General features: G+C 32.7%; 2 protein-coding genes across 3 annotated transcripts in view; one reads left to right on the top strand and one right to left on the bottom strand.

Moving 5' to 3' along the window:
• LOC140450234 (uncharacterized) overlaps nt 1–16380 on the bottom strand; it is a 584309-nt gene that overhangs the window by 330479 nt on the left and 237450 nt on the right. The window lies entirely within an intron of this gene.
• Nucleotides 6010–6931, top strand: LOC140450235 (aquaporin-4-like). Its single transcript, XM_072543750.1, has one exon. It carries the CDS (start codon nt 6110–6112, stop codon nt 6845–6847), a length of 738 nt encoding a protein of 245 aa, XP_072399851.1. The 5' UTR covers nt 6010–6109; the 3' UTR covers nt 6848–6931.

The raw sequence follows: 16380 nt of genomic DNA, 5'->3' as shown, positions 1-16380 counted from the left end.
AGTAAATTAATAGGTACCTTAATTAATTTTAAAAATTATCTTTTGTTTTAGTAAATGCAGCACACAATTCGTAAAAAAAGTTGGGGAAAAGAAGCAAAAAATCAAATGTTTTAAAAACAAACTATTTATTACGATGGAACGAAACTAACACAACAGAACACGTATCAAAAGTTGATAGTTACAAAAGATGCTCGATGTGATGAACATTTCTACCTAATTCTTGCAAAAATTCCAAAGTTATTTTTAAATTCGTTGCAAGCATCTTGTATCCTTAGCCAGAGTTGTGCACAATTTTGTACCGGAACGGAATAAACAAATGCTTTTTTTTGTATCATTAAATACAATAGTCGCAAGGTTTAAAATCCGGCTACCTTGCTGGCCAATCAACTCGACCGCCTCTTCCACTCTAGTCGTCTTCGTAGTTATAATAAAGTCTCGTAAATGGCTGCTAAAGTGCGCCGGGCAGCGGTGATGTAAAAACCATAAGTTTTGACGAATATTTAAAGGCACATCATCCAATAAATCAGGTAAAACATTTTGCAGAAAATGTAAGTAATCAGCACCATTTAAACGAGCAGGCGGTTCCACAGGCCCAAGTATATAATCGTTAACTACTTCTATCAAGGAGTTTATGCTAAACCTAAGCTGATGTTTAAATTCTTGAACAACGTGGGGATTGTCACCAACATTCGAATTATAGTGTGCACATTAAAAATTTGAGTTTTTGTAAATGTAGCTTTGTCTAACAAAACAAAATGTACAAGATAAAAAAATTATCATTTTGATTTTCTGAGTCTGTATCCATCTAGCGAATTCTTCACTAGCAGGAAAATCTCCTTGTAGCAGTACGAAAAATTTTCAAACTGATTTTTCTGGACAAAGGTGTATCATATTGACTTAGAGTATGAATACCTTTTAGTACTAGAATATCTGAAATTTTAATAATCTAGTATAAAGAATGCTTAAAAGTTAAAGACAAAAAAGATATGCATTAAAATAACCGTTGACCTACTCAAAACGGACGCCTATGACCAGTACTAGAAATTCGCAATTGATGGGATCGATAAATAATCGTACCAGTTTTAATTTTTCTAACTAAAAGAATTCTGGAGATATTAAAAAAAACTAATTACAAGGCGCCATCTTCAAAGAGCTCTCTTAGGAAGCATTTTCGAACTAGGTGAATTGTGAGTTAAATTGTCTTAAAATTATCTGAGGAATCTCCGGTCTTCGTTTATCAGGAGAGATTCTGGACACCCTTATTATGTATATATGTTTGATGATGTTATAGGTGATTTAGTAAGATGATATACATTATTTTTATTAAGTGCTAATTGTTACCTACAAATAACTTAGAGTAAGAATCACTAATAGATAATTGAAAGTAAGTTGCTCTACAAGCAGCTGTCCTTGACCAACTTTTTATGTATTGTAAATAAACCGCAAACAGATATACAGTCACAGGAACTTTAGCTGTTGATACCGTCATCCTAGTATCATATGATGATCCCATAATTGCTTTAAATATCCTATATATATATATATATATATATATATATATATATATATATATATATATATATATATATATATATATATATATATATATATATATATATATACAACTAATGCTGGAGAGTAATACCTGGTTACAGACATGTGATCAGGGAAGCATGGCATTGACATTGTTCAGCTGTGTCGTTAATATTTAACCTACAGAAAGAGTCAATCATAACTGCATGGCAACATCCTTTCGGATACTACCAAATGAATCCAAAACATATAGCATTCCACTGGATCTGTACAATACAAGGTACAATACAAGATTTTAAAATCCTTGCTTTGGTGTTATGAACAGATTGTACAATAAGAAAATTGACTGCAGTACTATTGGTATATACCACACGGCTTCTAAAAGAAAACCATATTTAGTGTGGTTCAAAATGACATCTGCATTCCTAGTGAATATAAATAATATGATATAAGTAAACGCACCAACATCTTACCAACTTCTATCATAAGCCAACTATTACAAAAAACACAAACTTACTCGTATCTTCGTACTTCAATGCAAACGTGTAATCAGAAATTACTCTATATATTACTGAAAAGTCCGGCATAGGAAAACGAAATGAAAGAGGAAACCGGTTAGTACAGTTCTGAGGAAATGAAAGTGCGAAATGAAAGAGGAAACATTTGTAATTATGAATACATGATTTTTTCTACCAAAACGTAGACTATATACTTTGAAGTCTCCAAGAGATATAGGTGACAATATTGTAAGAAATCAGATTATATAAAAGTCAACGAGCGATTTAAAAACTACATAAAATCGGTCAAGACTTACCTAGGTGCCGATATTCGTTCAGACAATACTCCACTGTGCTTTACAATTACAGGCTGAAGAGAGTCTGTAAAAATCAGTAAATCTCCAAAATATCACTAGATGCACTCCAAGACTCATGCACTCCAAATAAGGTTTCTTAAGAAATTAACAATAAGTTCCATGAAATTAGACTAGAAGATACCAACAACATCGATGATTGTTGGGAACGAATGAAAACGACAATAATCATTGCATCTCGAGAAACTCTTCTAAGACAACGAATAGTTAAAAATGACTGGATAACACAAGACATCCTAGATCTAATGAACGTTCGGAGGCAGTACAAGTTTTATAGATTTCGAAAAAGCCTTTGATAGAGTACCACATACATTACTATTTCAATTCTTGGACTTGATCGGTCAGACACGTATGACGTTTTAAATTGCTTAAAAATTTTTAATACAATCAGACCGCTTTTATAAAGATGGATCAAGAGGTTTTTAGCTTTTTTCTATGAAGCATGCTGTCAGTAATGTGTCACCGATGTTGTTTAATGTCTACACTGAACCAGTTTTTGAGATAGCAATAAATAATATTTGTGAAGATGTTAAAATCGGTGGTGAAATAATTAATAATATCAGACCCCATTGAACTTTGTAATCAAAATATGCAGTAAAAAGGACTTAACAATTAAAGCAAAAAACAAAATGGATTAGAAATTAAAATTAGATAAGAAAATCCTGGAAAGGCTGGAACATTTTAAATATCTGGATAGTTGGATTGAGTGCAAGTTTGTAAGTGACGAGGAAATTTTGACCAGAATAGAACTTGCACGGAAAAGCTATATTAACTTGCGTTCTGTATGGTGCAGTAGAAGTATGTTACTGACTATACGTCTAAGAGTATTGAACATCTGGTCCGCTTTGTTTTATGGATGTAAAACCTAGACCACAAAATTTGAAAATTTTAACAAATAAGAAGCGTTTGGGTTGTGGTGTTACCGTCGCATGCTCAGGATCCCGTGACGAGCACACATATCTAACGAACGTGAGCTACAGACCATGCACAAAGAGCGAGAATTGATCAACATAATCAAAATGAGAAAGGTCCAAAACTTCGATTATAAAATGAGAGGACTTAAATATTGCTTACTCCGGTTGATCGCTCAAGCAAAATTAGAGGAAAACGCTGGATCGGAAGAAATGTCTGAATAACATATAATGGACAGGTCAAAAAGTCGAAAAATTTTCTCAACTAGCTACCGACCGAGAAACATTTTATCAGCTTGTGAATACGATGATAGCCAACCCTTAAAAACAAGCACGACACACAAAGAAGAAGAAAATGACATCCATCATCAAAAATCGAGCAAAAATATTATGTATACTATTATCGATTGTTAACTAAACATGTCCACTTCCTTGATTGGAAACTGTTCTATGCTCAAATCGACGTTTGTGAGTTGGAGAACTTTCTATAGTGTTGAATACTGTCGCAGATTTGATTAGATTAACTTGCTGTTCAGTAATTCCACAGTGACTGTTAAATATATAGGAGTTTCATTACTATGTACCTAATGATGGGCAATCTATTTTAACATACTCGTCAATGCTAATCAATATTCAAATACCTTAAAAGATTTTATTATTTCAGACTCTTTTTTAAATTCTACACCATATTTTGGAACATTTTAGGTCATATTTTTATATTTTTTTGGACCATAACCATTACTACAGTAAGTACTGAACAATTTAGTAGAGCGATATGAGGCTTATTATGCGATAAGCCGAAAGCCTCGAAGAAGACATCAGAAAGAATGTCGAAAGCTTAGTTTAGTAAAAACCGACGCTGTTCAACCAGCTTGGATAGTCAGAAGGAGATAGAAGGTAGCCAACCTGACATCAAAATGGGCAGCTACGGGTCCCACGTTAACTGCAGACCAGAAGCAAAGGCGATTAGAATTTACTTGCGGACTACTATCAATGGAGTCAGATATTATTTTCCGACGAAAGTAGGATTTGCCTACATGGCAACGACAAGAGGCGTCGAGTCTAAAGAAGGCCATGAGAGCGATTTGCTCAATGTTGTATACGAGAAATTGTGTCATATGGAGGCGGTTCTTGAATATTTTGGGCAGGCATTTCCATAGATGGGAAAACCCAGATGGTTTTCGTGCTTGGTGGAGGACGTGAAAGAGGTTTAACGGCGGATCGTTACATCAGAGATATTTTAAAGGGATATGGGTTTTAAACGCGGGATTTATTAGTGATGCCTTTATTTTAATGCACGATGCCATACCACACGAGTCGTCACCACCTATCTGACTGAGATCGATATACCTACAATAAATTGGCCTGCGTTGAGCTTGGACATAAATTTAATAGAGCATGTTTGGGATGAGCTTAAACAAAGGGTCCGGGACAGAAATCATGCACCAAGGAGAATAATAGAATTGAGAGCTGCGCTTAATAATGAATGGGAAGCAATGCTTCAAGAATGTATTAGAAAAGCCATTCGATCCATGCGGAATCGATTGGAAAGTGTAATTAAGAGTAGGGGTGGTACTATCAAATACTGAAAAATAAAGAATTTCATTTTGTAATTGATGATTTCTCTGATTATAACGTCTTTATTGTGTTAGTTAGAATGATGAATATTTAGGAAACTCTGTTCGTATTGCATATTTTTTTTATAATGCATCTTTCAAATATTGCAATAGCACTTTTTGTAAGTTCGATAACAAAATTATTGTTTGCACATTACATCTTTTTATTTTAATATTTCTTCTTAAACAGAAGGTGTAATCTCAAATATCGCTTTTGAGTCGATTGTTTTGCACTCAAGTATATATATATATATATATATATATATATATATATATATATATATATATATATATATATATATATATATATATATATATATAAATATATATATAAATATATATATATATAAATATATATATAAATATATATATATATATATATATATATATACAAACAAACAACACAGCTTATATATATATATATATATATATATATATATATATATATATATATATATATATATATATATATATATATATATATATATATATACCTATATGCATGAAACACCAATTCATCAAATATTCCGCGTCAAAGAACGAATTGTGCTGTTGCGTCATCTCTATGGCCTTTCAGTTCATCAAATCAATAGTAAAACTTTTGCTGAAATGTAAACTATGTAAACTATCTCGCAAAATGACGTATCAATATATACACCATTAAGATCAACACTAGTACACGGCTACGAAACATGGATCCTAAAAAAAAATGTCCATAATAAAATAGAGCTATAAAATGAAGAATAATTCGAATAATTTATAGTTTAATAAAAACAGAGAAACTGAGAAACAAGTTTGCAATCTTCACAAATATATAGAAGTAGGTGAAACAGTTAAAACAAAGTGCCAGTGGCTGGAACTCTTAAAGAAAGTGAAAGAGGCGTAATGATTTAATGAATAATATTGCAAATACTGGAAAAAGTAATAAAAAAAGTATATAAAAAAGAGTAAAGAACAAAATAAAGATTTAGAAAAATAAGCGATTGACAGAGAAACATTGTAAAAAAGCATACAGATATAGGTCTACAAGCTCTGACAACAGAATATGACTTTTGTTTTAGTATAAATGCCAGTTTAAACAGTCAACGTTACAAAATAAATAGTTGTCAACTTATGACATTTTGTGTTTATTTTCAAACAGTTTTTAGATTCTTTCTTTGTGTTAAAAAATTATAAAGATGACTTATGACGACAGTAAACATTTTCCAAGTCCAATATTATTGGGCCTAATTACAGAAATTCTTGGAACGGCAATCATGATGTTTCTGGGATGCATGGGGTGTGTTTTTAACTATGGAATAGGACCGGTGCTACCAGCTTTCGCCTTCGGATTGGCAATTTTAGCCGTTGTACAAATGCTTCAGGCTGGCGGACCAGTGCATATTAATCCGGGAGTGTCGTTGGGTTTTTTAATCATGAGAAAAATGTCTTGGCAAAGATTTTTAGTGTATGTGCTGGGACAATACATTGGATCATTTTTAGGCTATGGAATATTGATTGTACTTATGCCGCCTGAACCAAGGCCCATTTGCTTTTTACGATTTAAGTGGGGAACAACTCCAGCCCAAGGATTTTTTCTGGAAATGGTGGCCTGCATGATTTTAATCTGGATAGTTCTGGGAGCTGTTTGTGCCAAGAATGTAACTCTGGTTGACTCGATTTCTCTTCGTATAGGTCTTGGCGTTGGAGGTATAATTTTCGCTTTGGAACCTTTTACGGGAGCTTGTCTCAATTCAGCTCGGTCTATACCTCCTGTTGTATTTGAGAACAACTGGAAAGACCACTGGATTTATGAAATAGCACCTGTGGTAGGAACAGGGCTCGGAGCTATCATATACAGATGGATAATTGACGAAGAAGAGAAGAATTCACTTCACTCATATCTTAAGAAAAAGGCACCTCTAGAGGATGTTTGAACACGAAATAAAAGCAGAACAACTACAGAAATTTATGTCATGTAAATCTTATTGTTATATATTCAATATATTTATTTTATTAAATTCTATTTAATTCTTAAAATGCATAAAATTTTAACATGAAAATAAACGCCACAAATTGTTTTTCTTCATTTTGATTTCAATCTTTTATTAACAACTGGTATATGAAGATTTCATTAAAATACTTTCATTTTTTATTTCTAATATATATATATATATATATATCTACGGCATAAAGTGGACTCCGCCCATGTTAAAATTCAGGTTCAAGTGAGCTCCGTGGTCAAGTCGACACCGATATACGGAGCTCACTTGACCATTCCATAATATTGGCTCTGTCGATTTGTCAACATGTATAGTTTCATAATTTTTAAAAATTTTGTGGAGCCCTTAAGTACCCCTGTATCATGAATGTATATTGCTTAGTTCACGTGTATATCTTATAGGGGTCGTTCAGATCTTTTTCATTGTATATTGGAACCATAGGTATATCGGTTTAAGTAAGCTCTGATAGTTTGGCAACTCTGCCATTAAGCTGTATACTTCTCGCGTATAGTCTGAACGGTTTATATGGACTCCTTATTTTTGTTATCATTCAAACGCATTACATTGTGTAACAGATATGAATACTATTAACTACCTGTTTTTGGTAGGTACGTGCTTTTCTAAAAATAGCTTTATAGATACAAAAGGATTTTGTTACCAAATTGGATTTTTTTCACATGCGGAAATTTCCTAATGTATTTTGTTAACGTGAGTATGTCTTCATACGTTTTATTTAAGAATTCGATAGATAAGAACTTCTTTTATTTTATCCATTGTTTTATGATATCTTTTATACAGATTTTTTATTATTTTATTTCTTGTTTTATCTGTGTACTATAGATAGTAGTGCACAAAAAAAAGAAGAATGCTTAATTTATCTAACAACAATTATACCACTTCACCCATATTACATACTTACACCCATATTACATACTGAATGTTTTATCTCCTATTTAGGGGTAATATGTAGTCAATATAAGTGTAGTTAGTGTCAAATTTGCAATGATCAATATAAGTAATAGCTTAATGACTGTACTTTACATGTTTAGTTCAAATAAATAAACCTTGTCCCTTCAGAAAAGAGCGATTGGAATGGCAAAGTCAACTAAGAAAGTGTAATGAATCTTGTATCACCCCAGATTCACACAGGTTAACCGGTGTTTGAAGGCAAGAGTCCTCATTGCAGATTTAAGGAAGATAACTACCATAAGGAAGTTCCTTTCGAGAGTTCAGATGGCGAGAAGCAGCTTATTTTTTTTTTGTATGTCTTGCAGATGTGTTGGTCTAGCTAGTTATTCCTCGATTCTAGTCATAAAATGGGTTGTTATTCGTGGAGTGGATGTTACGAATCTAGACTTTGTTTCTTTTGTTCTCTAGCTACTTATCTTCGGATATTATGTGGATTGATAACTACGATATTGTAGAGCTTATGTATGGATGTGAGTCTTAATATCCGCTGAATTTGGCTGACTAATTTATAGCTAAATCTACGTGTTAAGTATGTATTGATATCACCCATACAAGCAAGGTATATTTGGCAGCAGAAGCATAGAGTTCAAGCGTCTACGTTTTAAGAGTGGAAGGATGTGCTTCCCATTTTTAGCTGACAAGTTCGCGAAGAATATTATTTTTCTGGTTCTAGTTTTCCATTTAGTTTTAAACAAAGTTCTGTGAATTACAAAGTGTGTTTAAGGATTTCATGACACTATTGGTTCAGGTATATGTTCAAATTTGTGAAAACGTCTCTGTTAGGGACATTGAAGGAGCCCGCCTGACTTTTTCTAGGGTTTGGCTTAAAATTAATTTATAATCTATTTTTATTGTGTTTAAGATATGATATTTAGATTTTTCTCCACTTCAGCAACAAAATTTTTTGGTTGTGCAACAATAGATGTATCGTCTACAAAATAAAAGTCCTAGTATTTACTGGTATGGGTTGTGTAAATATTATACAGTGTAGGTGCCATTACGGTACCCCAAAGGAGACCGTTCTACTACGTTCTCCATCTTCATCTTCTATTCTTATCATTGAGTGATACGGAAAATCTTCTGTTGTGTAGGCATACGCGGATAATACAAGTGAGTTTATTACCTAAGGGGATATCACATAGATTTTGGAGAAATGTGCTTTAATTTAAGGTGTCGTAAGCAGATTTTAGATTGACAAATACCACTCCTCATGTCTGATATTTTTCATATGCGTCTTTGCTGTGTTGGGCAAGATTTAGTATGTGTAACGAACATGATCTATCCTGTCATATATAGCCACTTTTATCTTTCAATTGAAGTTTTTCTTCTAATATCGGTTTATATTAAGGATCATATGCAGAAGTATTTTGTATAGCTAAAAAAATAAATAGATATATTGGCCGATAGCTTTTGTGGTCGTTGGGGTTTTTGTCAGGTTTAAGCAAGGCCACAACTTTGTCTTTGCTTTGCTTGTCTACACACTTTGTATATTAGCCATTGTTGTATTTTTTTGTCCAAATTTTATAATTAGTTTTGTGCTTAGATCCTCAGTCAGGAGCCGTAATATTGTTCATAATATACGTGGATAGTGGATCCAAATTCAACATCGTTGAAAGGTTTCCTCAGCTGACTTGTTTGTCCTCTCTCATTTTATGTTTTACTTTGCCGGCATTTATTATGTTTATTTCGTTATTTTCAGCGATCCGCTTAATACCAAATACCCTAGGTTTAGCCCTCTATTTGCTTCCTGCAGTAGAAATACGTCACATTTGTGTTAAGCACATATGTCTCATAAGCTTAAGTAAAGTAAAGTGTCTTTATCTGTAGATATGTCCTTAATATTTATAGACATAATTAGAATAGTTGGTCCTAAAAAGGACCGAATTGATAAAAATCATATTGAACGGGTGATTGAAGAATTAACCGATTTAACAATTATTCATTACCCAGAGTACGCTCGATTGCGGTGGTCTTATTTTTACTTCAAATTTCGTAAAGGCTTCCACGATGAACTTCATAAAATGACTAATCTTTTACTTTTCAATAAAAATTTAAATTTTACATACTGTTACATTTAGACGATATTTCGAGTCAGATTTGTTTAGTAATAACTGTACTTAATATATAGTCTCTTTGTGAAATGAGCTTGTAATATCGGTTTACAACACATATATGGATAATAAGAAAATAAACAGGTTAAAATGTGACAACAAACTGCTATATAACAGTACGAGACAATATTCATAAGCTATCAGCTGTAAAAGTCATTGCCTTTTTTCCTGTCGTATCATATTTTAGCATATCATATTTTGAGTGAAATTGATCCTAAATTCGTCTAATAATATTAAGTTTTTAAAACAGCTGTGTTTTTATGCTCATTCGTTCACCTTTTGTAAAGCAGTCTGTGTAAATATAAGGGATTTATATAATCTTTTCATTTCGTACTCTTTTCGTTTCATAATTATAGTTTTCTTGCTTTTATTTTCTATGGTAATACATATACATACCCAATTCAAAAGGGTGAAAATCAGCGAGTTCTAAATTGAACATAAACATTATTCTCTCTTACTCCCTATACCTTATATAAAGATCATCGTCATCGTATAGTCCGAACGCAACAAGATTCTATTGCCTTTTCTTGTTTTTTTTTCTCCTCATTCCTATTGAAAATAAAGCCACGTAAATTCCGTTTATAAAAGTTATGTCAATATTTCTGAAGTGCCTTTCCTAGGATAATTATTTAAGCCTAGTTCGTTTGATTACATGCAATTGATTTGATAGTCCACAACAGATAAGTATTGATTGTAGGAAGGATAGCAGGTGTTGATAAATATAATGGGTCGATAGATAGTACTTTTTGACGATATTTCGAATTAGATTTGTATAGTAATAATTTAAGGTATTAAAGAGCCTCTTTGTGGAAAATAAATAAGTTTGTGATATGGTTCGCAACTCATAGGTATATAGATAATAAAAAAATAAACAGTTAAAATAAGTGTAAAAAATTTCAACTCTATACATCGGCGCCATTGTTCAGGTGATGGGTTTATCACAGATATCAAAGGTTACATTTTAATTCAAGGTTCTATTTGCGTATTTTCAATATTAAAAGAGTAGGAAAAGACATGTTTATGCTTTTATTATTTTTTTAAATCTATTCTATTTCCTTTCTAGAGTTCCGTCTTTTTTGAACGACCTGTGTTCTTTTTTCAATTGGGCACTTGTCCAAGGCTATGGCAAATACTCTCTCCTCTGCTATTCTACATTAATATGACTGATTCATTATTTTCTCTAAACACTCTGTCCTCTGCTATTCTACAATAATATGACTGATTCATTTTCTCTTTCTTGCAGCTATTTTAATGTTTATCCTGTGTATCTTTTTCTTCTTCTTCTTCTTCTTCGTTTTATATAGACATGACTCTGTCTGTTTTTCAATGTGCCTCCAGTAAGTTGCCGTTCCATGGTTTTCGTGGTCTTCCTACTGATCGTCTTTCTATTGGGTAGCCTTCTCTTGCCGTCTCTAATACTCTATTTGTTGTCATTCGACTTATATGATCGTTTCATTCTACTCTTCTATTTCTTAACCAGTTCTTGGTGTTCTCCACCTTGCATCTACGTCGTATATCTGTACTTCTAGCTCTGTCTCATGGTGTCTTACCATCAATTTTTCTAAGTGTTTTATCTCTGCTGCTTCTATGTGTTCTATGACCTGTGTCAGGTCTTGTTTCTGCTGCGTATGTCATTATTGGTCTGATAACTGTTTTGTAAATTCTGCCTTTGGTTTCTTTCCCGATATTTTTATTTCTTCATATTTTTCATTTAGGCAGCCCGCGTCTCTGTTTGCTCTATTCAGTGGATCTTCCACATCAGTTTCGAGCTTTCGAAAACTGTCGACTTATTTTCAAATGTACTGCAAAGTGCTTTAAAAAATTTAAACGAATTAGCGTAACATCTGTTTTGAAAACTAAATATTATGAGACGAATTGGGGATATTATATTACACAAACTAAACCGCTTGCCTACAAAAAATATCAGGAAAATATTATACGGCGAAAACGACTAATGACTTTACAGCTAATTGCCACATAAGTATCAATGTAACTATAGCTCACAAAATGGGTTCAATTACATTGCAATTTTTAAATTTTTCGTGATAAAATGAAGTGATTGATTGTTGTTTTGAAAAGGTAAGTTGTTTTTTATTTTTGTATTCCTATCATCTGATATTGTAATATCAACAACATTTTTCATAATATATTCTGAAATGCGCTTTCTATTAGTGATAACGAACAAAAGTTTTTTTAACTTCTCGTTAATATAATTATGTAGGAATTTAAATTTTTATCTTGTTCTTACTATAGTGCTAAAGCACAAATGAATTTATAGTCTACCGTATTTTTTCCTAGTGGTCATAGTTTTTAATTGTAGTATAGCTTATGTGTTTATAATAACTAGCACATAGAAAATAATAAAATTTTGTAGCCTGTGCTTTATGTTTATTATCCTTTATTGTATTGGAACATCTAGAAGTATAGTAATACATTTTAATTGTTGAACAAAAGAGAAAATAAAAACACTTTTTGTGGTGTGCCACTTAACCATACACAAAATCGTACACAAATAGTCAAATGGTAGTAAAAGTTTCCGATATAGGCCGCCAGACGGCAAAGACATCGCCGCGCTCGATGTCTATACTATGAAATGTTTTTCATATAGTCTTCGGATCAGATTTTTTCAAAACATTAAATTACATCTTTTTGTCTTTCTTTATTTAGGCTAACCGCTACTGTTTTTTTCTTCAGCGTTTCTTCTCAATCTACATTAATGTTATATTTACAATTCTTTCTGGAACGAGCTATAATTTTTCTCAAATAACCATTTTGTGTGGTTTAGTCGCCTTACGGTTTAGCGTGCTTTGGCTCTTTAAAGTCCCTTTTAATATTAATATCGTTTGAGAAATTTTTCCCAGATGACTAAATAAATTTCTTTAACATACAAGAGAGAGGACGTAGAGTAGGGCATAACGTAACTTAGATGTTGAATGAAAACTGCAAATTGCTGCTTAGATTGATAAATACCACTCCTCATACCTAATATCTTTTGTACCCATCTTTGCTGTGTTGGGTAAGATTTAGTATTGGTGACGTACATGATCTTTCCTGTCTATAGCAACTTTTGTCTTTTAATTTGAGTTTTTTTTCTGTTTTACCTCTTGAGCAGTATTTTGTAAAGCTGACAAAATAAATATATTGACCGATAGCTTTTGTGGTCGTTGGAGTTTTTGCCAGGTTTAAGCAAGGCAACAACTTTGTCTTTGCTTTGTTTGTCTGAAGACTTTGGATATCAGTAACTGTTGTATTTTTGGTCCAAATTTTATAATAAGCTTTGTGCTCAGATCTTCAGTCAGTGCCGTACTATTCTTCATTATATACGTAGATAGTGGATCCAAGCTCAACATCGTTAAACGGTTCCTTCAGCTGACTGGTTTTGTCCTCTCTCATTTTAAGTTTTTCTTTGCTTCTTTGCCGGCAGAGATAGCACTTTCACATTTATTATGTGATTTTCAGCGATCAGCTTAATACCAAATACACTATTTTTTGCCCTCTATGTATTTTCTGCACTAGAAATACGTCACATTTGTGCTAAGCGCATATGTCTGATAAGGTTAAGTAAAGTAAAGTGTCTTTATCTCTAGATATGCCCTTAATATTTATAGACATTAGAATAATTGATCCTAAAAAGGACCGATTTGACAAAAATCATATTGACCGGGTTGACCGGGTGATTCTGATTAGCCGATTAATTAATTATTCATTACCCAGGGTACAACTGATTACGGTGGTCTTATTTGTACTCAAATTTTCGTAAAGGCTTTTCTTTTGAACCCCATAAGAAATGGCTAATTAACTTTTCATTAAAAATAATTTTACACACTGTTACTTTTAGACGATATTTCGAATCAGATTTGTATAGTAATAAGTATAGTTAATATGGAGTCTATGGAGTGAAAAGTAAATGAGTTTGTAATATCGGTCACAACTCATATATGAATGATAAGGACATAAACGGTTAAAATAAGTGCACAGAATTTTAACTAAATATATCGGCGCCATTGTTTAGGAGATGGATTTATCCCAGAGATTAAAGGTTAAATGTATATTCCAGGTTCTATCTACGTATTTTCATTACTAAAAAAGTATATTTAAAATAAAGGCCTTAAGATATATTTAGATTCTATGGAAATTAGAATCTATGGAAATTAGCAAATTAAAAAATACATACAATTCTGAATGACAAAATTGAGACAAACAGTTGCCCCAAGTATTGTTTATATTGTAAAGGTTATCGTCATAGTATAGTCAGAACGCAACAAGGTTCTATTGGATTTTCTGCTTTTTGTCTCCTCATTCCTATTGAAAACTTAGCCACGTAAATAACGTTTTAAAAATATATATCAATATTTCTGTAGTGCCTTTCCTAAGATAACTTTTTTTAAGCCTACTTCGTTTGACTACATGTAATGGATTTGATAGTTCCCAACAGATAAGTATTGATTGTAGGTTGGATAGCAGTTGGTTGTACAGGCATGTGTTGATAAATATGATGGGGCGGTAGGTAGTCCCATTATTCCTAAATCTGACCATATGTTACCTCCCCTGTTGATTCGTGGACGTCCTAAGGGCATTTTTTCTCTCGGGGCATTCTCCCAGTTTAACTTGGCAATGCAGTTATTAGAAAGCCTTTGGATGTAGCCAGCGTAACTTTGGCGTTGAGATTTAGTCTCTTGTATGACGTTGCTATCTTTATATATCTGTTAGACCTTAGCATTAGTTCCGGTTCGGTATTGGTTAGTATTCGGACCTTTGTAAGAGGGTGGCTTTGTAGATCTGATGGCTTTTCTAGTAATCCTGATCTAATTAATACCTAAGTTTTACTTACATTGTTTTGTCAGCGTTCTCGTCACATTTTCAGTCAATAGCACTGGTTTAATCAGTGTTTTATATATCCTGATTTTAGGGATTTGTATTAGACTTCTGGATTTAAAAGTGTTATGTGGGTTATATTTACATCAGTTAGCTACCTGAATATATACCCTAATTTAATAATAAATATCTGGGAGCTTACATCAACAAAGAATTAGATTCAGACTAAGACTAAATGGCAAGGGCAGCGTTCTTAAAATTCAAGCAATTGTTCTGTGACAAAAATCTTAATACTGCGCTGAGACTGAGGTTTGTTGAATGTTACGTCTGGTCTCAACTATTGTAAGGAGTAGAAATATGGACAGTAAAAGCGCAAATAGTTAGGAAGCTTCAAGCCTTTGAATTTTAGATATACCTGGAACACATACTAAGGAATATAAAGTCTTCTGCAGGCCATCATGCAGGGTAGAGTCGATGGCAAAAAGGGAATAGGTAGAAAGAGGAAGTCATGGCTGCGAAATATTCGTGACTGGACAAACATGACTGTAGACGAATTATTCTACGTTGCAAAAGACAGAGATACTTTTAGAAATGTGGTCGCCAACCTCCGTTAATGGGGACGGCATAGGAAGAAAAATAATGATACGCTAAACAAAAAAAACAGAGATGAAGATAGGCGCCAAGAAACTCTGTGTTATAAAACAGTTGAATAAAATACAGATTCTCGATTCAAATATTCAAAAATTTAATGAACAGCTTACTAAAATAGAAATAACGTCTATTTAAAATGCAATTCATTAATGGCTCAAGGTACAAAGCAGTCCTAGCATCTGCTAATGATATTGATCTTATAAGAAACTCTCTCCGCAAACGACATCTTCAACAAAGTGAAGAGAGCACGAACAATGTTTTACTTAAAATCAACAAAATAAAAACCAAATACAAGCGAATCAACAGAAGAAAGCAATTCAATACAGAGCTTAATTCACTTAAGACCTATTTTAATACATGAATGCGAATCATGGACAATGACTTAAACAAATAAGGAAGAACTCCGAATATTTGAAAGAAAAATAATAAGGAAACTTTTTTAACCTCATTATCATATTGCTACAAATCCGTATAGAATAAGAACACATACTAAATAAAGAAAGCTCTTATAAATATATTGTTTAGGAAAATAAATCGCTTAAGGTAGATCAGACACATGCATAAACGCCAAGATGTCAAACTTGGTTAAAAAACGTAAACTAATTTTTGAAACCAAATTCAGTATTTTGCTTTAATCTGTGCCTTCAAAGAATTGCAAGGAAAAACAGAAGTTGATAAAACTGTTTGTTATTAGAGACATGGGGAATCTAAAAATTGCATTCCAAAACATATCTCCTCAACTAAGCAAAAATCCTTAACGAATTGGTTTCTAGTACTCATACAGAGTATATCGGAATAAAAGGAAAAAGACAGTTAAGCAAGAAGAAAAGTGAAAGCATTTACGTTTTAAGGGTGAAAGGATGTGCGCCCCATTTTTAGCTGACAAGCTTGCGGAGCATACTATTTCTGGTCCTTAGTTTG

Source organism: Diabrotica undecimpunctata, chromosome 9 (genome assembly GCF_040954645.1).
Source record: "Diabrotica undecimpunctata isolate CICGRU chromosome 9, icDiaUnde3, whole genome shotgun sequence".
Taxonomy (NCBI): Eukaryota; Metazoa; Arthropoda; class Insecta; order Coleoptera; family Chrysomelidae; genus Diabrotica; species Diabrotica undecimpunctata.
This window is presented reverse-complemented; position numbering and strand designations above follow the sequence as displayed.

Bases quoted from the DNA above. Each gene is read 5' to 3' on its own strand.
- LOC140450235 (XM_072543750.1), top strand. From the start codon at position 6,110: ATGACTTATGACGACAGTAAACATTTTCCAAGTCCAATATTATTGGGC.